This window comes from Acomys russatus, chromosome 24 (assembly GCF_903995435.1).
Source record: "Acomys russatus chromosome 24, mAcoRus1.1, whole genome shotgun sequence".
Classification (NCBI taxonomy): Eukaryota; Metazoa; Chordata; class Mammalia; order Rodentia; family Muridae; genus Acomys; species Acomys russatus.
In genome coordinates, this window is record NC_067160.1 from 32889649 (window position 1) to 32911270 (window position 21622).

Sequence of the window (21622 nt, forward strand, 5' to 3'; positions counted from 1 at the left end):
CTGAGCAAGGAGTCTTAGGGGACACAAGATAAATGCACTTGAGTCTGAGACAAATCTTGTTTATAGTATGGATCTTTATCAAGTAATAAATAGCTATTTGTTGAAAGTTTATTATATATGAATTTTGGTGAGATTTTGAAGTTTTCATATTTTTTCCTTGAAAAATATATAATCATACTGGCAGGATGAAAGAATTATCTGTGAACCAAAAACTCCAGAAGTATCTTAACAATGCTATGAGAAAGGACACATATAAGGAATGATTGAAAGATGGGCAAGGATGGAGAACTTTATTTCAGGCTTAGAAACCACCAAATCAAAAGCAAAGCATTAAATAACCTGGAGTGTTAGAAAGCAATGAAAGTGGGCACCTCATTTGCAGGGCTCTTATTAAATTGCTAGATCAGGGCCTTAATCAGACTGATGAGCCGGGCATGGTGGCACATACCTTTAATCCTAGCACTTGGGAGGCAGAGGCAGGTGGATCACTGTGAGTTCAAGGCCAGCCTGGTCTACAAAGCCAGTCTAGGATAGCTAAGGCTACACAGAGAAATCCTGTCTCAAAAAGAAAAAAAAAGAATCAGACTGATGTAGACATTTAGGCAATAAGTCGTCATGAAGTACAAATGAGGAAGACGATGCAATGAAAGTAGAATCTAAAGAAACTCTTTGTAGTCAGTATGAGGAATTGGATCAAAGGAAAACTAGAAGTTGTGAGTAGTCATAGAAATCTAACTTGTAAGTGGAGAAAAGAGAAAGAAAGGAATCCTAAGACAGTAAATATTAAGTGTTAATGACATCAGATATTGGAGACGAGGAAGAGAATGGAGTCACAGGAAAGTTTATTACACATAATGTATATGCTTTAACATATGCGTTGTGGAGATAGAGGCAGACTTGCAATAATAGGGAAAACATTTGGATCAAGGAGTTCTATGGACAAGCTAAAGACTGAGGATGTAAAATCCTCATAGATGTGAAAACAGGGTAAGAACTTATTGCTTAAAAGTCAACAGAATAAATGTGATGGCCAAAGACAAGGAATGTATGAGGGAAGCAGAAGAGCCAAGTGGTCAAGGACAGTCCTGGAGGACACTCAACCGCAGGATGCCTAGGAAAGAGCCAGAACAGGGAAGCCAAAGGGGACGCTGGAAATGCCATGCCATGTCATGTAGGCAAAGGGAGAGCTGTCCAAGAAGACATTCACTGAACACCTCCTTTTCCCCATAAGACAAGGGTTAAGGATTGTCTCCATGCCACTTGAAGTTGACTATGCCATTGGGATATCACATTCATGAACACAAGGAAGAACTTACAACCATAAACTAAAAATCTCACTCTGACTCTGCAAGGCTGGGCAGTTAGGGAATAGCTTTTATTTTTATTGCTGTACCAAGTGTCGCATTACAAGTGTGGCTATTAATACTACTGTTAGCAACAGGAGCTTTTACAGTCACTAGCTCAGGGCAAGCTGTCGTCTACAGAATATACCACTCTGTGGGCACATAGCTGTCAAGCCAAGGGCTTATGTTCGAGTCACTCTTGTTCTCACTCTACCTTAGTTCTGTGTCTCTCTAAATACTATTTACCATGTTTTCCTGTTACTGAAATGGAGACAACACTATTTGCAAAGACTAAGAATGTCTTTAAATTGATCTGGAGTGCAGAATTCTTACTAGACAGAACTCTGAGCATGACTCCTGAACAGCAGGGACTTGGTGATGTGATTTCTCAGAAACTTTTTAACAGGTTGTCATACTTAATAAGCATTTTTCCTGTTTGTTACTTTCTCCCTAAGGCCTTAGCTGTCATGGAAAACTCCACTTCCCCTTTACCTAAAATAAAAATTTTATATACTTAAATCAAGCAAGGAAGTGCATACATATTATCAGCTTTTTAAAAAAAAAGTCTTTTTATGCCAGTTAATTTGATGATATTCATGAAAGCTATGTTATAGGTACTGGTTGATATTATTAAAATATACTTAGACCTGGTTAAGTATAAGATGACTGGGGTCTGGAATAAGCCAAGTTCTTTTTACTATAAGAATGCTGCCATGTTGGAGGAAAGGCACTGTGTGAAGGAAAAGTTGGGAACGTGGCATTTCAGTCTAGACTTCTGCTGGAGTCAGTCACTACCAGTCTCACTAGATAGAAGATTTAAGAAGGCAGGAAAAAAAGGAGAGAAAGGATGAAGAGGCTCAGTGATTCTTCTATACCAGACTTTAAAAAAAAAAAAGACAATAGACACTTTTATAGGGTGGCAGGAAGGAGGTAATAGATGGGGAGAGATCGGAGCCATGAGACATAACAGGAACTATGGAGCTACGAACAAAAGGCAAGCTAGGGACTGGCAGAGAGCTCAGGAGGCCGATGAGATGAATTGTGAGTGTAAAACCCCTCCTTTCTCTATAAAAGAGGAAACTGGAATAACATAGAGTTGACTGAGGACTTATAGGAGTGTTGGGGTTGAGAGCTGCTTCTAGGAGTCTGGGCATCATGGATGTTCATGTGTCACTGAAGACAAAGTGGCAACTGGACATTGTAAAGCCATAGAGCGTTAGACACAGAACTCGAGGCAAGCCACAGTTCACAGAGCAGAAAACTGGGTAGGGAGCCTGTAGAGTTCAAGCTAGGTGCTTTGGCTTGAAGACCTATTCCCATATACCTTGTTCATGTGTCTGTCTTAATCCCACTTACGTTGTGAGCACCATGCCATCACTAAGCATTTGATTCTCCTCTGGACCACTCAGCATCTCAGGGAAAAGAATAGGATGACATGTAATTAAGTTGGTCCAAAAAGTGGGGGTTGTAAAGTAGGTAGGAAGAAAAGACAAGATTGAGAGTTGAGGATGTTAGTGAAAAGAAAAAGTTGCCGTTACCACATACGGCATGAAGCCAGATGCAAAGAACCAAGTTTAGGACCAAGAGTCTTTAAGAAGAGAGAAGACTCTAAGTGGTAGAAATATGGCAAACCAGCCACTGAGCAAAATGTTCTCATTCCTGGAGCAGACAGAATTCTGCCTAGAAAATGGGCAAGCTTGGGTGCAGGCAGAGTAAGCAAGTCCTCAATAGTTCTTGACTCACAAATATGTCTGTCAGATATACTGGGCCAGAAGACGGAAGATGATGCTCCAACATTATAGAGAGTTTTTGGGGACTGTTCAGGCAGTAAACTGTCTCTGTCAGTTTTTCATTTGGAAGCTGCTAACCTGCACTTCTGGTTCACTCAGATAACTAAGTTTTATTCCTTCTCAAGTCTCTGATGGGGTTGAAGACCAAATATTTTAGTCTTACAATTAAGCTTAGTTGTTTAGGGTTTAAGTTTTTTTTTTTTTTTAGGTCTAGATAGATGTTTTAAGTTAATAGAGATGAGATATGATGAATATTGATTTTCATTCAGAATTTTAGACTCACCAAGATAGGAAAGATGGTTTCCAAGTTTGCCAAATACAAATAGCCAAGTCACTATGAGTATAACATTAATATAATTCCTGATTGTTTCGTGTCTCTTTCTGCTGTATGCAGTTAATTGCATTTGTGTGTAATAATATAAATGTATATGTAAAAAAGAAAGGTAATAAAAAAATTTTTTTAAAAAAAATGTGTGGAATCCTGAGAGGCAGGACATGCAAACCAAAGGACAGACATGGCTAGATGGTGCACGGCACTTAAAGACTGAGAGAGAAGACACTGGCATTGTTAAAAATGCTGACAATTGAAAAAGAACATTAAGGTGTCTTTTCAAATGCTTATGGACATTCTTGCCATTTACTTTTGTCAGATTGCCTACAAAAAAGGACTCGCTGAACAGCAAACTCAATTCACGTCCCTGCCCGATCCTCCTGATGTAGAATTTGCCAAGAAAGTAGCCAACCAAGTGAGCAAGGTAAGTATATAGGGGGGAACCCCTTTTTTCTTGGAAAGCTACTCAGTTTTATTTTTTGTGTTTGTTGTTGTTGTTAATCCATTTGGGAGAAAAAACAAACCCTGATGGTGAAGTTGAAGAAGAAACACAAAACACTACAGGTGTTTTTTTTTTTTGCATATCCCCTGCCCCCACAACACAACAAAACAAAACAAAAAACCAAAAAACAAAAACCTTTACACCAAAGACAGCACATGTGTCAACAGCATAAATGATGTCAGTGGTCAGCCAACTTGGTGACTCAGTGATTTTTTTTTTTTAAATGTCACAGTCACCTCTTGATTAGACAGCTTATGGCTTAGTGCCACTTGACATTTTCCTTTTAATTTCTGAGGCAGATAACTTAGGTCACCATCTAACTCTACCCCTCCATGGAAGCTGTGGTTTAACTTGGGGTCTGCGGAGAGACTCCATGCAGTTTTGTACCCTCACACCCTCACTCAGATGTGGACAGATGAGACTGTGCAAGTGAACTCTCAGACCTGGCTCAGTGCACAGTGATAGAGCCCACACTTAAGAGCTTTGAAGCCCTAACAAGCTGCTTCTTTTTTGCCTATATTTAGCTGAAATAAAGTAGTTCAGAAGGGTGCAGCTGTGACAAGGAATGCAGAGAGACAAATGTTTGGCTGGTATATAGGCTGAGCTAAGTCCTGCTGTAACACGGTCTGGTCAAGGCCACTTTCTCTGTGACACAGCTGTTTTTATGTGCCTTTCTTCTTTCCTTTCTTTCTTTTATTTTTCTGGAAGTCAAGACTCAGTTTCTTCTGCTGTTTCACTTTGGACTGAACTTCGGGTTTCATATTTTTCTTTTTTTGGTTTTGGTAGAGGTTGGCTCTTTAATAGAGAAGAAGGAGGAAAAAATAGAAATGCTGTGTTCTTAGCTTCTCATTTTGCAGAGCACTTAATGTAAAACCCAGGAGCTGTGGAAGCATAACAAAATTAATGAGAATACTAGCAACCTACTATTTCCCCAAGGGCTGAGTGGAGATTAACTGGAGGCCTTTGTGTAATGGAATGGCTTCTGGGTGTGTCTGTAGCAGGAAAAAAAAAAAAAAAAAAAAGATGGAACAGAAAGATAGATTAACTTTGGGAGAAGTTGTTTTTTAAGTGATCATTTAAAAGTAATCTATTTTTAGCTTTTATGTAAAGAGTATCTCAGTTCAGGTAGAATTCCTTTTTATCTAAGTTGAGCAAGCAGTATGGACATTTGAAAGTGATTTTTAAGAGTCATGTTCAACCTTTTTTGTAGTCATTCTCCCCAACGATTGAGACTTGCCAATGAAACTCCAATTGTGCTTTTCAGTATGGCAGCGCTGGGACAAACCTGACAGCTGAACACTTACAATGTGACTGGAAAAAACTAAGAATATTAGTGAATTTGGATTCCTATAATTAAAAAAAAAAAACACATAGAGTCTTAAACCGCAGGCTTTTGGCTTCCCAAAGTCTCATAAAATTGAAAGTCAAAATGAAGTGCCATCACATTGAGAGCTAAGGATTCAACATGTGAACTGGAAGTGAGCACATACATGTATCCACTTCCATAGCACTGAAAGACTTACACATGAGAAGTGTATCCTGGATCTTAAATGTTTACCATGAAGTAAAAACAAATGTAAAATAGCTCATCATTTTTATGCTGATTGTATGCTGGAATGGGAATGCTTTGGATCTATTGGGTTAAGTAAAATTCCCCACCTGTTCCTTTGTACCTTAAGAAACATGGCTTCTGGAATAGCTTTCGTGTTAGCTTTGTTGGACTGCACACTCTGGTTGGATAGGGTGACAGACACAGTATTGGAAACTTGGAAAAAGTTGCCAACCTAGGTTTGACCTTGTAGACTCAGATGAGCTGAGGAAGAGTAGCTGTAGATGAAGGTCACTAGCTTTGGCCACAGCGACATGATTTATCCTTGTCTTACCAGATTCCAAGTTCGAAGTGTCTGTTGTGCATTAAAAATACTAGTGTATCTAAAATCTTGCGCATGGTAGCCAGTCCATCCAGCCACCAGGCCCCGGGCTGCCAAGGGTGACTTCCTCGTGATGTCCTCCTCTCTTCCTCACATCCCTCCCACTGTCAAGCTACTTGAATCCCCATTTCGTTAACATCATGTCTTCTTTTCATCCAAAAATAGATTAAAAATGTCTCCTTCATTGTCTCACTTTCAGACACTTAAACTCTTGACATATCCTCGCCAGACTGTGTCTTCTATGTCTGTTGTATGACAGCTCTCTGTTCAGCCATTAACGATCACATATTGGCGGCGGTGGTTGTATTGACGTTGCATTCTCTTTATCAGCCCTCCTTATTATACTTTTCAGAGTATATTCTCATACCCTTGACTTTGCCAACATCATGAGCTTCATGCTGGTACCTTTCCAGGCTCAGGTGTGCTTCGTGGCTGTAACTTAGGTGGCCCAGGAGAGTTGTTCATTCCAGGGGAGGGGGGTAGGTTCACCATGACCAGCTGAAAGTGAATTCTGCACAAACATTGGGAGATCCTTTTACTTTCTCTGTGCCTACCTCTTTGGAATCTAGGATGCTTTTAAAAAATATATATCATACAGTGACACGATGTTAGATACACAGACCCTCCATCTTCTGAAATATTCTATTGCATTGAACTTGGGAGCCTCCTATGAATCTCGGCATAAGGCATTTGACTGAGTCATGAAGCAACTCTGGACCAACTGTGACCAACAACAACAGCAACAATAACAACAACAACAAAAACCCAGTCAGGTTGCCCCACATGCTCTCAAAGATAGCTTCTCTGTGAACGGAACTAACAAGTATCTCAGGGATTAGCTACTTAGAAAAGAGGATATGTGATTATCCCACTTCTTTCCATTTTATAACCACACAAAAACTACAGGTGCCAATCTGGAAAGTGGAAAATGAAGCCATGAGTTTAAGTGAGACAGCAGGGAGCCTAATTTGTAGCCCAGTGCCCATAGCTGACTGCTGTTGAGGAGGGCCTATGGCTCACAGAAGCAACCACTGTGCATACTGGCACGTGGTCACCTTCCCCTACAGTCTATCCATAGTTTAGACCTAACAGAATATACTTTCATCTATTAAATGAAAATTCCAGGAAAAGTTAAATCAGATCTTTCTTCTAGGCTGGGGAGGGAAGTTTAAAGAGAAAGTTTTGGGGCTAGAAGGTTAGATGTCAGACTCTTGACATGGGGGAGACTTCCCACATGGACACTGCCTGCCTTCTCCTCAACTCTTGAGCAGAGTCCTGTCCCTTTGACCTCCTTCTTACCTGCACATGAAAAAGAACAAGGGTACCCTCCTCAACAGTTAGCAAGCTGCAGCCCTCTTCTCCCATGCTGTGGGACCCCTTAATAACATAGACTTTGGAGTAGGCTGTGAGTGATCAGTCCTCAGCCAGACCCATTGAAAAAAGGGATGGGATACCAATTTATATGTAATATGAATAAATTAATAAAATATATTTTAAAAAAGTAATAGACTGCGAGTCCCCAGCTAGACCCATTACAGGAAGTAATAGCAAACTGTTGTAGGAAGTTTTTCCCTCGTGTTCTTAGCTCCCGGAATAATGACTCAATAGATTCAAAATATTATACAGATGCCTAGGCCATATAGCTAGGCTCTTCTCTGACTAGCTCATAATTTAAAATATACTGTAAATGGTATTCTTAGTTCTGCCATGTGGCTGGTTACCTGTGCTCAGGCACTATGTGTGTATCCTCTTCACACCTTGCTGACTGAGTCTTCCCACCCCTGGCTCTATCCCAGAATCCTTTCTGTCTCCAGAATGTTCACCTCCTTTTTCCTGCCTAAGCCATGAGATTCATTCTTGACAGGTGTTAGTTACATCCATGCAATACGCAAGATATTCCTTCTACAGCAAGCTTTTATTCCTGGGGGGTCAGAAGAGAAGAAGGACTTTGGATGAGGCATCTGGATGGTTTTCTACTCTGCTCTTTATCTTGTTTAACTACCTTCTTTAATACTTCATGCCTATCTTTGTTGTGAGAATTACATCCCTACTCGGTTCTTCTTAGCAAAGAGATACAACCAGTTCCTGTTTCTCTGTAATAGCCCAAGGTTGGCTGGTAAGAGTATCTGCTGTGACAACTTGATGTTACAAAGGCCTCTGTATGTTGGCTTTGTGATTCCTTCACCTGAAGTCCTGAGCTTCCTGGGGTTTCTCTGCATAGAGGTCCAGAACCCCAGAAAAACATAGATTCTGGATGAGCTGAGATGAGGGCACATCAAGAACTTCTGAAGTGGCCTTTTGTTCATAAAATATTTTTATTGTTTTATGAGGTTTGGTGTTTGTTTTCAAAGACAGTCTTATTATGAAATCCAGGCTGGTTTTGAATTCTTAGTTTCCTTGCCTCAGATTTCCAAAGCACTTTTTCTTTTTCCTAACAGTTATCTGCCACCAGGCTCAAATCAAACTTCAGAAGCTTCGGTGTTTATGGGTACTTTATTCATTTATCAGCTTCTCAAGCAGCCTGTTTCTCAAAAGATTCCAGGCAGTAGTCTCAAAAGATCTACAGGCAGTCTTGACAAGTCCCCAAATCAATTAATTGACTTCAATTTTGTTTTGGGGACATACTTGAACTGAGGAGTTGTCTCAGTTTCTATTGTGATGAAGAGACACCACAAGCATGGCAACTCTTATTAAATAAAACATTAAACTGGAACTGGCTTACAGTTTCAGAGGTTTAGTCCATTATCACCGTTACGGCAGAAAGCATGATAGCATGCAGGCAGACATGATGCTGGAGAGGTAGCTGAGAGTTCTACCTCTGGATTGACAGGCAACAGGAAGAAACAGTGACAATGGGCCTGGCATGAGCATCTGAAACATCAAAGTCTACCCCCAATGGCACTCTTCCTCCAACAAGGACACACCCACTTCAACAAGGCTACACCCACTTCAACAAAGCCACACCTCCTAACAGTGTCACTCCCTATAAGCCTACGGGGGGTGGGGGGGGGCTGTTTTCATTCAGACCACCACAGGAGGGTAGCTAAATTAGTTAGTGGTCTAATTCAGATTTTGTGGTTCTGTTTTGTGTATCGGGGTAGGGTCTTTCCATGTAGCCGAGACTAGCTTGATCTCAAGATCCTCCTGCATCTGCCTCCCCATCTACAACTCAGATCTGAGTCTCAGCAGAATTCAGTTTGTCTGTGTGCCTCCTCTCTCTGTCTCTCTTGTCTAGCATATAATTTTCTCCAGTTTCCTTATGGTAATTTGTCATTATTATAATTACTCCATACATTTGTTAAGTGCTATGGATATGCAAAGCATCTTTAGCATATGATCTTGCTTTATCATTCTAGCAGTGTTCTGTGTAAAATACAGAAGTCCTTGGGATTGAGAGTCTTGAAGTGTTGATACTCTAAGTCAAAACTTTGATAATGATGGTGTCCAGTCATGGACACTAAAGACCCAGACATCTAAAATGGACAGCTATAAAAGCTGCCCACTAATAATTAGCGTATTAGCCATTGCAAAAACAAGAAATAGGTCATTTGAAGAAAGCTATAATTCCTTTTACTCTGATACATTGGTTCTGTACACCAGAGCTTGTGCTAATAGTATAGCAGAGATGGACTTTCTATTTCTATGACGGACATGGTGAAAGTATAGGTGCCCACAAGACACTTGTGAGTCAGCAGTGACATCTTTAGCATAGCTATAGGAGCCAAGGAGGAGACCCTCCCTAACCCTGACCCAACTTTGTTTCATGGGCCCAGAACTAGGGTTGGCTAGGTTAATTTTATTCCAAGAACCCATGGGCCAAGATAATTCACAACAACATATCTTGGGTTAGTTGTAGGGTAACTTCTACACACCACATTTTGGGTTAGATGCTAATTCCTCCAAGTCAGCAAGGAGAGATAGTCTCCTCTCTCCCTCCCTCCCTCCCCACCTTTCCCCACCACCACCACCTTCTGCTCTCCCCCACTCCCCATTCCCTTTAAGTCAACTTTCTTGCTGGATAAGTTGACTACACTGCAAGATTACATGTAGGTATTTATTAAGAACTTAATAGGAATCTTGTCTAGATATTTAATAGTGTACTATTACTTAATTCTTATTTGTCAACTCTTGGATTTTACTTTTCATTTCTTTTCTTTATGCCATCAGCAAAAATATAAAGAAGACTATGAAAAGAAAGTCAAAGGAAAATGGAGTGAGACACCCTGCTTTGAAATTGCAACGGCCAGAATGAATGCTGATAATCTGAGCACAGTAAGCAGGAGACCTGGGCCAGATGTCCCTTTCTTTGACAACTTCCATCTGCTTGCAATAGCTCAAGGAATTCTAGAATGCTAGATAGTATTTTGACCAAATTTCATGCTATCTACCGTACTTTTCATAGGAACAACCTGATGGTAAGACCCTCTTACCAATTGCAAAGTACAGTTAGCATGAGTCAAAGAGGCTCTTTTTAGTTTATCCGTTTGTTGCCTGCTGAACAAAATTGTACATTTATAACATTGATTGACTTGGTTTCACTGGAAGACAGAAATCTAATTCTTTCATTCATCTGCTCTGACTTTCCAGAGCTTTCTCAGAGGGCCAGAAAAGCTGTGGCTTTCCAGTTGTTCTCACAGCTTGTTCTAATTTTTCAGATCTCTGGCAAGCTGATATTTATTTTGGCAATGCCACTACATTCTCCAATTGCAACCTGACTGGCCTGAACCAAAGTGGGGGGGGTTTCATGTGTACTTGAGGGGCTCTGCCTAATACACTCTGTCCTGGGTGTCTGTCTCCACAGCTGTGCTAAGTGTCTTTACTGTCTTACAGAGGAAGTATCAGGAAGACTTTGAGAACATGAAAGACCAGATTTACTTCATGCAGACTGAAACACCTGAGTATAAAATGAATAAGCAGGCTGGAGTTGCAGCTAGCAAGGTATGAATAAAGAAATCTTCCCACTGATCGTGTCTTTAATGGGAAAAACTTCTCATAACAATTGTTCTTGTATGCAATGGAAAAGATGATGGGGTAGATTCTTAGGGAAATTACTGAAGCTGAGACCAGTGGATAGTAGGATGCCCAAAAAGAAAAGAAAAATATGCTGCAATGACAGTGGAAGCCTTCACAGCACCTAATTGCCCTTTTCATTATTTCATGGAGCGAAGGGCCTTTTGCTGGCCAAAAACATGAAGATGATCATCTCAGCAAGTAGTATTTCTACCAGAAAAAAAATGACAGCCTCATATGAAGCTGCAGGCTTCACACTCAACACTGTCGCTGGTCTTGTGTCCTTGCTAATTGGTGAAAAACCTAGTCACAAATAAGATCAGAAGTCCATGGGTGTCTTCTTGTGCCGTGCACAGTGACTTTGATAAAGGGGTTATTCATTGACAAAACATGGTATTGTTTTTATTAAAAAGCCAAGTACACTTGTTTGATCAATGCCTTTCCCAGGGCCCTGGTTCTGCCATAGGAGAGAAAACAGGAAGACTCCCTTCCTTAGAAAGTGTAAGGCAGTGGTGTTTTGGATCAGGATACCAGCAAGACAAGGGATGAGAAATATTTAGGAAGTGGAGCACCCTTGATTTGTGAAGGATTGGATGTAAGATAGGAGAGAAAGTTTTCAGTCTAAGAAGCTAGTTGGATGGGCTTCCCCTTGGTGGATACAAGGAAGATTATAGAAGGAAGAGGTGATTAAAAGAGGTTGAAACAAGAGTTCATCTTCAAACCTGTTAGATTCCAGATGCCTTTTTGATTTTTTTTTTTTTAGGAGAAAATACCAAGTTGGTTGTTGGTTCTATGAGTCTGGAGTTTCAAAGAACCTTCTTGGGAGTTTTATATACAGTTTGGGTTGCATTAGTGTGTGGAGAGTAATGTCTTGAGACTGGACAGCACAAAGGAGGAGGGTGGATGGACAGCTCCACAGATGAACCATGGTGTGCTCCTGTGTGAATGTATCAGCCCAGTGAGATAGGAGCACAGCTGAGAGGTAGCAGGATTGTATACAGCAAGTGAAGGGGGAGGTGGAGTTGTCATTCGTACCAAGTATCGTTCATGGGTTTGTGAATGCATCGTCACTGGCAGCCCAAAGAACAAGTTTGCTTGGAGAGGGCTCATGACTGAATAAGAAAGAAGAAACTTCCAGAGGTCAGAACATATTTAACTCTTTCAAGAATTTTCCCCCAAAGAAAAGAGAATGGGTGGTAGCTGATGGAAAAGAAGGTAGTAAGTTTTAAGATGTAATAAATACAAAACCCCATGCTGCAATGTCAGTGGGAAAATTTAGTAGAGAGGCAACACAGAACGGATGCTGAGAGTTGCTGGACTGATGCCCTTGAAGGAGGGAAATTCTGGCATGGCTTTGTCACACAGTTCTCCCACGTAACAGAGGCAGGTGAAATGGGAGGATCTGTGAGTGTCTTGTCTGCTCAATTCTGTTTTGCAAGGGCCTTTCTAACTCCAAAGGAAGAAAGGCTGTGCAGACCTCCCATGCCTGTAGAGCCCATGAATAGCTCCTGTAATAGTCTATTGTAGACAGCAGGGTGTGTTTCACTGATCGGCTTTGTTTTGTAAGGTTTGTAAAGGTAGTGGATTATTTCATAATATATACTCTATTATATTAGTAATATATAAATAATAAATATAAAATAAATAATATATAATTATTTATTAGTTATTATTTACTATTATACCTCTCAATAAATATACTACTCAAATAAAAGTCTTAGACTAGAGATCATGGTCTGAAGCAGGGTCAGTTTGCTGTTCTGCTCGCTCAGGACATGTTCCCAGTTGAAGTTTGTTTGTTTGTTTGTTTGCTTGTTTTCATTTTCCCCAGCCCCCAACTTACTACTCCTGACATAGTTGAAATTTAAAGTACTAGGTGAGAAGGGAAAGGAAAGCTGAGGTTGCCACCATCAACCCACTTAGCTCCTTCTTGTCCTGCCTGTAGATGAAATATGATGGTGCTCCTAGCTTCTTGTCGTTATGGTGGCTAGACAAGCGGGCAGTTGGAAGTTAAGTGCCGAGCAAAGGCTCTGCAGGAGCAGACATCTGGGGCTCTGTGTGCCGTCACTACTTGTGTTTCTTTCTTTGCTCCGATATTTATGTGTCTTCCTCCTTTCGAGGACAGAGACCATATGCTGTTCTTTTTGTGTCTTTCCCAGAGCCAGGCACATAGTCAACTCTATCCAATATATTTTTGAAATGAATAAATGAATGAAAAAAAAAGAGTTTCCTGGAAATCCATGCAGTTTCTGTGCTGCTGTTATGCATTTCTATGGGTATTGTGGCAATAAAATGTCACACTGCCAGTTTTCTAAAGAGGAAACTGCTTTGTGGAACCATGTCGTACTCGCTATAATGGAGATGAGGACAAAAATAACCCGTGGAGTTACTTCATTATTTTATTTCATCCTACAGGTAAAATACAAAGAAGACTATGAAAAGAATAAAGGAAAAGCAGACTATAATGTGCTTCCTGCTTCGGAGAACCCACTTCTCAGGCAGCTGAAGGCGGCGGGAAATGTCCTCAGTGATGTAAGTCAACCTCCCCTCGCAGAGTCTGTCTCCTTGTGTGACACCTGTATGCCTGTGTGGCTTTGCTAATATTTTGAAGGTATGGAGGATGAGTTCGAGCAGAGATGACTACCCATGGAAGGCCGAGTGTCTCTGAACATAGCATGCTTCAATGCCTGCAGCTGGCTGAGTGGGTTCAGAGGGCAGGGAGATTCCTCTCTGCTTAGAGCTTTCCAGCATCTGGGCCTCTGAGTGGGCACGGAGCATGATATGCTGGGCTTCTGAACAGGCAAAGGGAGACTTTCCTTTTCTTTTTTGGGGGAGGGTGGGGTGGGGAGGGGGCTCAAGACAGGATTTCTCTGTGTAGCCTTGGATGTCATGGACTCACTTTATCAACCAAGCTGGCCTCGAACTCACAAAGATCTGCCTGCCTCTGCCTCCCTGAGTGGTGGGATTGCAGGTGTATGCCACTGCACCTGGCTAATAGGAGACTTTCAAAAGACATCCTGACACTACCGTCTGAAGACCCTCTCTGACGAGTTCCCTGTCTGCTTCTACTATAGAATTGTTAAAGGCCTGAGTAAGCTATCCGAATCAAAATAAAGAAATAAGCCACAGCCTGTTATTAGAAGACAAAAGGTCCAAGATCAGTTTACCAATTTTACTGAAACACACACATACACACACACATAATAATAATCATAATAATATTGATAATAATAATAACAATAATAATAACAATAATAAAAACACATATGCAACAAACATACACAGGCTAAATGTGTGACCACTTAAAGTATTTTTATGGACAGATTATATAAAGCTTTTTCCAAGATTCAAAGATTTGACATAGTTCTCTGAATAAGTTAGTGACCATCTCTCTACTCTTGAACTATGTCAGCATGGTATGAAATGTGTGCATGTGGCTGGGGGGGGGGGAGGCAAGGAAGAGGGTGTTCATCCATCTATCCAAATTGCTCTGCTGTGACCTGTGTTTCCAAATGAAGGGCATGTCTATCAAACAAGCCAGCTCAGCTTCAAAGCTGCCTTTGTGGCTAGAAACAGGAATATAAGCATATTACAAATGAATGGGTTTACTGAAATCTTTGAAAATCCAACATGAAAAGATGGTGATGGTCTACTTTCTCAGCCATGTACTTGAAACCACTAACTGATTGACTTTTTGTTATTTTAAGGCTAAGTATAAATCCTAGCAGTGCAGAAGGGTTGAGGTTGACCTGTGCTTCAAATTCCCATATGGAATTTTTAAGCTAATTATGTTTTTTTCAACTCACTTTTTCATGTATGTTTATTTGAAAAACAACATGGCTAAATAGACTGCTGTTACCACAGCCTCTGTGTACCTGGGGCATAGTTAGTGAGAGAATAAGTGTGCTGAGAGAGTCAAAGCAGCCCAGGGACATAGTCCCGCCACAAGGCTCAGTTCTAGGAACCATGTTAGATTCTTAAGTTTTGAAAAAGTAAAAACTCTGGTTTTACAATCATTGCTAATAATACCGTCTCTCCCTGTGTTTGGTTGTCAGTTTCTAAGATAGTTGACAGGTGGTGTCTTTTCTTCTTCTTTTGTTTGGTGTTGGAAAATATAAGTGTTATAATCAGCGTAGGAGTGACAGGATCTATTTTAACTGTTCTCCCCTCCCCTTTGGCAGAAACTATACAAGGAAAACTATGAAAAGACAAAAGCGAAGAGCATAAATTACTGTGAGACCCCCAAGTTTCAGCTTGACACAGTACTGCAAAACTTCAGCAGTGACGTAAGTCACCACGCTGTCACTCTTCCTGTTTTAAAGGTCTCTTACTTAACAAGCCACTGATCAATTAACGAACGAAGAGCATTTTGTGTTTCAGACTAAATATAAGGATTCCTACCTAAAGAATATTTTGGGACACTACGTAGGCAGCTTCGAGGATCCATATCACACACATTGTATGAAAGTTACAGCCCAGAACAGTGACGTAAGTCCTAAGACTATTGTTTTCACTTTCTAAATAAGACATTGTAGGTTGAATAATGATAAAATAAAGGCCGGATCCTTACATCTGATTCTGTTCCCCCTCGTAGAAAAACTACAAAGCTGACTATGAAGAAGACAGAGGCAAAGGCTTCTTCCCCCAGACCATTACCCAGGAATATGAAGCAATCAAGAAACTGGACCAGTGCAAAGATGTAGGTTCACAGGGTGAACCTGTGGCAGCCATCCCTGCTCTTACGTACCAGATCCTTCCCATTTCAAGGGCATTGACCCAGATGTTGCTGCCCTTTGTGGCATTTAGAAGCCAGGATACATTTTAAAACATTGGCTGCTTTCTAACTATGTTTAAGCAAGGAACTTGTAAGAAGCAACACCTATCTTGCAGAGACATGCTCTTTTCCCGCTGGCATCCTGTGTCTCTGGAGCTAATCTCTAGCTTATTGCTGTGAGGAGCTATCAGGAATCTGAAGACAGGGGAGCAGTCCTCATATTCACAGCAAGCATCTTTCAAACAAACCGCAATCCAGCTAAAAACAAAACCCAACAAATGTTTGATTAGCCACCAGTTTCTTTGGGGTGGGGGGTGGAACGGGTTCTTTTTTCTTGGCTCATAGGCTGCCTTGGATTTCACAGACACTACTAAACCAAATCCCTCTGTTCCTTCACAGCATACATACAAAGTCCACCCAGATAAGACAAAGTTCACTCAAGTCATGGACTCTCCTGTTCTGGTGCAAGCCCAGGTCAATTCCAAACAACTGAGTGATGTAAGTTCTTCTAAGTATCTAGGGAACCAGTTATAGGGGGTGGGAGGGGGCACCCCATAAATCCATACAGAGATTCAGTTTGTTCCATTTTTGCCATTCTGGGATCAAGCCCCAAGCCTTATTCATGATCACAGCCCATAAAAACCCAACCTCTTATTTTATTGTATTTATTAGAAAACATTTACACTTTGCTTGATGCTTATGTGTTTACCATCACATAAAACTCCAAATTCTAGATTTAGACAAAATTGGACTTACATGCCAGTTTCCTGTGACAAGATAGTCAAGTGCCTTAATCTTTCTGTGCCTCTTTCTCTTAGGTAATTTGTAGATGTTTTCAAAGTTAACATAATAGACTATGTGCTCAGGGTATACAAACCACAAACCACATCTCAGAATATATATATCATACAAGTTTCTCACTGACAAATAACTTTCTAGAAAATGGAAGCCTAGAGATAAAGTTTTAAAGGGCCTCGGTGTGTTTATGGCCAGAAATGACAGTTTCAGCTGCAGTTATCAGTAAGCATGAGACATGCCTGGCGACACTTACGAAAGGATCTCCAGTGAGTGACATGAGTGATGAAAAGAAAGCCAGGACAGTGCCTCCCAACCTAAAGGGCCACTCATGAGAGGTACGGAGAGGAACGTGACTACAGAGCCACCTCATTCTGTCACCTCCCGTGGTGGTGGTGGCCATGGTGACTGCTGACAAGGGTCTAGTACACAGGGTCAGCAGTGCAGTGACTTTCCTAAGCTCTTGCTCGCGGGATCTCCGCCAGTTATTTCCCAAAATGCCTAAAGGAGCTTTTTGTATTTGGTAAATCTTTGTCTTCTGAACTTAATGGTCCTCTCTCTGCCCTACACCCTGCTTCCCCCTCCCTAGCTAAACTACAAAGCCAAACATGAAAGTGAAAAATTCAAGTGTCACATACCTCCGGATGCTCCTGCCTTTATCCAGCACAGAGTGAACGCCTATAACCTGAGTGACGTGAGTACCTCACGTCCTGCACCACAGACAGCTGTGGCTCTGGTTCTGAGTTGCTTTGTTGAGATTCGACGACTACTTCAATGTTGAATATAGGAAAGACCTTCTAGCATTTGTGTTATGTTTCTCCCTTTCGGCCAGTGTAACTTTAAGCTTGCCCTGTAAATCCCTACTGTGTCTGTCTAGTCTTCTTGTAAGTAGCTTCATTCGATTGTTACATAATCTTAGTATATTCTAAGTGGCCTCTAACACATCAGCATGCGTGTGTATTTCAGGGCAAATCTTAAATGTTAGATCTGTTAGCAGAATTTATGTGTACCATATTGTAATTCAGTTTTTCTAGGATGCGATCTTTTTTTAGAAATGATTTCCTTTGTTCCCCAGGCCTACAGTGTCCCTTTTTATACAAATTAGACTTGTTTCTACCTGTAGGAATGCTTATGCTAATGATAACACAGAGGCGCTAAATGGCAGAAGGCCATGAATCCATTGCCAGCGTTTATCTTCCAAATTTAATTTCATAGAAAAGTCAAAGTACCCTTGGGAGAAGAGTGTATCTGAACTTCTCAACAAGTCCTCAAACAAGCGCTGTGATTATCCAGCATTGGTGGACAATAGGATGATTTGTGAAATGACCTCTGAGTGGATTTAGAGGGCAAAAAGAAAGTGATGCCTAAAAACACAGGCTAACTGCAGAGTGCTTGTACCGCTCTGCGTCAGGACTCAAACATTAGTGTGGCCACTGGAACTGAGCTAATTTGATGAAATGTTCTGATGGAGAACAGGAAACAGTATTAGAATTAGAAACTCCAGCTTGCGGAGAATTACCTCAAATATGCACATTTTCCTAGTGAATGAACAGGGTCCGTTTATTTTCTGTTAAGATAAAATGACAGTTGGGCAGTGACTCCTTTAACCGTAGCACTCAGGGGCAGAGGCTGTCAAATCTCTGAGTTTGAGACCAGCCTGGTCTACAGAGTAAGTTCCAGGACAGCCAGGGCTACATAAAGAAACTCTGTTTTGAAAAGCCACAAATAAATAAATAAATAAATACGATGAGTTAGCCATCTTCTTCGAATGCGATGATAAGCCTTTCATTTTTACTAACTCCCTCTCCAGAACGTCTACAAGCACGACTGGGAGAAGAGCAAAGCTAAGAAGTTTGACATCAAGGTGGATGCCATCCCCCTGCTGGCAGCCAAAGCCAACAGCAAGAATGCCAGTGATGTGAGTGTGGCCCTGGGCTGGGCTGCTGCTGGCCTGCAGTGTCCCTGCTGAGCGGTTAGCATGTGTGGTGTCCCTGCAGGTAATGTACAAGAAGGACTATGAGAAGAGCAGAGGCAAGATGATCGGTGCCCTCAGCATCAACGATGACCCCAAGATGCTGCACTCCCTGAAGACCGCCAAAAACCAGAGCGACGTAAGCATCTTTGGCAAACCACTTTGTCTTGATGCGGGTATCGCCATAATTAATATAGCCACGGCTGGATGTCAGCCTGCACTCAGATCTCAGATTCACATGGCAAATTCAATGTAGAGAGGCAGCGGTTAGCAGGGATTCACTGTTTGTGATGTCATTCTTCTCCGGGAAGATCGGTTCTTTAGTCTCCTCTAGGCCTTTGTTTCATGGGGAGGAAACAAACAATAAAAATGCTGTTTTCTCACTTTCCAGAAGTGGGCTGACTATGTTAGTATGTGCAGTGCTCCTCGTATCAGTGTGGATGTGGACTCACACCATGCCCTGAACTGAGGCACTGGCAAAGACATGGAGAAAACAAAAAGCAGGAAGTGAGGAGACCAACGGGGAGACAAAGTAGAGATACTGAATGAAACATAAACACAAAAGCAAGATATTTCAGTTTATAAAGCAAGATATTTCAGTTCATAAATTTTGTAACAAGCGAGTGTGAAGAAAAATATGATAGATACACTCATTAAGGGATTAAAAACTATAGTTAATGGGCAGCTGCTATAAAGAAAATAAAAGGCCAATGGAGATAATCCGACTTCTATGGGTTGGATGGAATATGTGTGTGTGCCACGTGTTGAGCTGGTGGCTTTTGTGGACTGACTGTGTCTTTGGGCCTTTTTTAAGCCTTAGGTGTAATTTTACTCCAATTTTTTAAGCAATTCACATTCTTTTTTTTTTTTTTTTTTCTTCTATAATGATTCTTTATTTGGTTAGATGCTCTGAGTTTTATGCTGCCTTTTTTGAGAGGAATTGAGGGCCCTTTTTATGGATATAGTATCTAATTTGTTATTTTAGCTACATAATACTTAACTGGAGCCTCCACTGTTTTACAGATAGTCACAGAGGCGGAGGGACAAAGTACATTAAAGCATATCATGACATGGGCCATAAAAATGAATGTGGAAAGGGAGCTATAAAAAGAAAATAATACTATTTATCATTCTATTGAGACATCCATATTTAAACACATTTTCTTAGCATCCTTCTTCATACAAGATAATGCATCTTCTACAAGCATATTTGAGGATGCACTTAAGTGGCTTTTTTTTTTTTTTTTTTTTTTTTTTTTTTTGGCTAAGATCAAAAATTCAAGTGACACCACATGCTGGCGAGGATGTGGGGAGAGAGGAACACTCCTTCATTGCTGGTGGGAATGCAAACTAGTACAGCCACTTTGGAAATCTATCTGGTGCTATCTCAGAAAAATGGGAATAGGGCTTCCTCAAGACCCAGCTATTCCACTCCTTGCAATTCACATTCTTTAAGCACTTGCAAATGGGGCGGTTATTTCAAGGCATTCACATGCTTTCCTTTTCAATGTGAGCAGTACTGGGATAGATAGTATGAACACTTTCTGTTATTAGCAGGTGAGCTCATACAAGACACGAACCTCAAGAGCATCTTTTCTACATAGCAGGAAATGAGTGGAAGAAAATATAAGAGTTCTGTCCCACTGCAGGGGCAATGGCACAGATCAGATGGCTGTTAGTGTGTGCGATATATTTTTCTTTCCTTTTTCCTTTGACAGAGACTATACAGAGAAAATTATGAGAAGACAAAGGCCAAGAGTGTGAATTACTGTGAGACCCCTAAGTATCAACTGGACACCCTCCTCAAGAACTTCAGTGAGGTTCGGAAGGCCACGCCCACCTCTTGGGTGGGAAGGCTTTTCTGCCCATTGAAAAGTCACCATTAATTAACTCAAAGTATGTGTGTTTTCTTCATTAGGCTAAATATAAAGATTCATATGTAAAGAATATTCTGGGTCACTACGTAGGCAGCTTTGAGGACCCATACCATACACACTGCATGAAAGTTTCCGCTCAAAACAGTGATGTAAGTTTGAATCCAGTTCCTCTGGCCTTGCAGTGACATGGTTTGGGAGCAGCGGTCGTCCTGATTTGTTTTTGTTCTTGTGCATTTCAGAAGAGTTACAAGGCAGAGTATGAAGAAGATAGGGGGAAATGCTATTTCCCTCAGACGATAACTCAAGAATACGAAGCTATCAAGAAGTTGGACCAGTGTAAAGATGTAAGCCAGCTGCCCTGGGTTCCTCATTGGCTGTGGGGTGCTTATGACATCTAGTGGTACCTTGAACAGGAGTTTACATGCTCTCATCTTGTGGCCAGGATGTGATAGTTTACTTAAGTTTAGTTTTGGGGGTGAGATTGGGGAAACACAAAAATCGCCAGGAAGAAGTCCATTGGTTATGAAAGTGTTTTCAGGTTTTAATGTCTTTATTTTCAATAGTTTGTATAGCTATAAACTCAGGTCAAGAGGACACTATTCAAACTTGTCATAATCAGGGTGTTCGTTGCTCAACAAAGTGACCCCAGGGGCTAACATGAGCCTGACACTGTTCTTAGTGCTGGGGGTTGGGGAGCAAGCTGGCCTGCAATCCTGTACACGCTACTGAGGTAGAAGAGACAGGCAGTGAACAAGGAGAGGAACACTCAGGATCAAGGAAGATACCATCTGATATAAACGTGCAAATCAGATGTAGACCAGGGCAACGTGAAGAGACTGTGGTCCGGGGGGCGATCTGAGACAGGACTGTTCTGCCATGCCAAGCTCAAGGAGCAGAGAAGCCGAAAGAACAGGCTCCAGAGGGAAAGAGGAGCCGAGAAGGTGTGGCTAGGATGTACTGGGGAAGGAAACAATACAGAGATGAAGGGAGGGGGATGTGCAGAACTCAGAACTCGAAGTCCAGCCCAGATGGAACACAAGTTTCAGTATAGAGCCATAGCAGTGCTGGGAATATTGACTTGGTGGCTTAGATGTAGCAGAAAACTTAATGGTTTCTCAGGCTTTTAGCTAAAAACTGAGAGAGAGAGAGAGAGAGAGAGAGAGAGAGAGAGAGAGAGAGAGAGAGAGAAAGGAAAAGAGAGAGTAGAATGGGTAGGGAAAATGGATGGGAATAATGTGATTATGGTTTTTTGTTTTTGGTTTTGTTTTGCTTTGTTTTTTGTTTGTTTTTTGATTAT

General features: G+C 41.2%; 1 protein-coding gene across 3 annotated transcripts in view; it reads left to right on the top strand.

Annotated features, from left to right (window-relative positions):
- The window catches only part of Neb (nebulin), a 199123-nt gene that overhangs the window by 13056 nt on the left and 164445 nt on the right, over nt 1–21622 (top strand). For all 3 annotated transcript variants that reach the window (XM_051167175.1, XM_051167177.1, XM_051167176.1), the window contains exons 8-21: nt 3784–3888; nt 10065–10169; nt 10728–10835; nt 13323–13439; nt 15089–15193; nt 15288–15395; nt 15502–15606; nt 16081–16179; nt 17066–17170; nt 18287–18394; nt 18474–18587; nt 20167–20268; nt 20367–20474; nt 20565–20669. In XM_051167175.1, the coding sequence (XP_051023132.1) occupies nt 3784–3888; nt 10065–10169; nt 10728–10835; nt 13323–13439; nt 15089–15193; nt 15288–15395; nt 15502–15606; nt 16081–16179; nt 17066–17170; nt 18287–18394; nt 18474–18587; nt 20167–20268; nt 20367–20474; nt 20565–20669 (1494 nt within the window). The remainder of the gene's footprint in view (nt 1–3783; nt 3889–10064; nt 10170–10727; nt 10836–13322; nt 13440–15088; nt 15194–15287; nt 15396–15501; nt 15607–16080; nt 16180–17065; nt 17171–18286; nt 18395–18473; nt 18588–20166; nt 20269–20366; nt 20475–20564; nt 20670–21622) is intronic.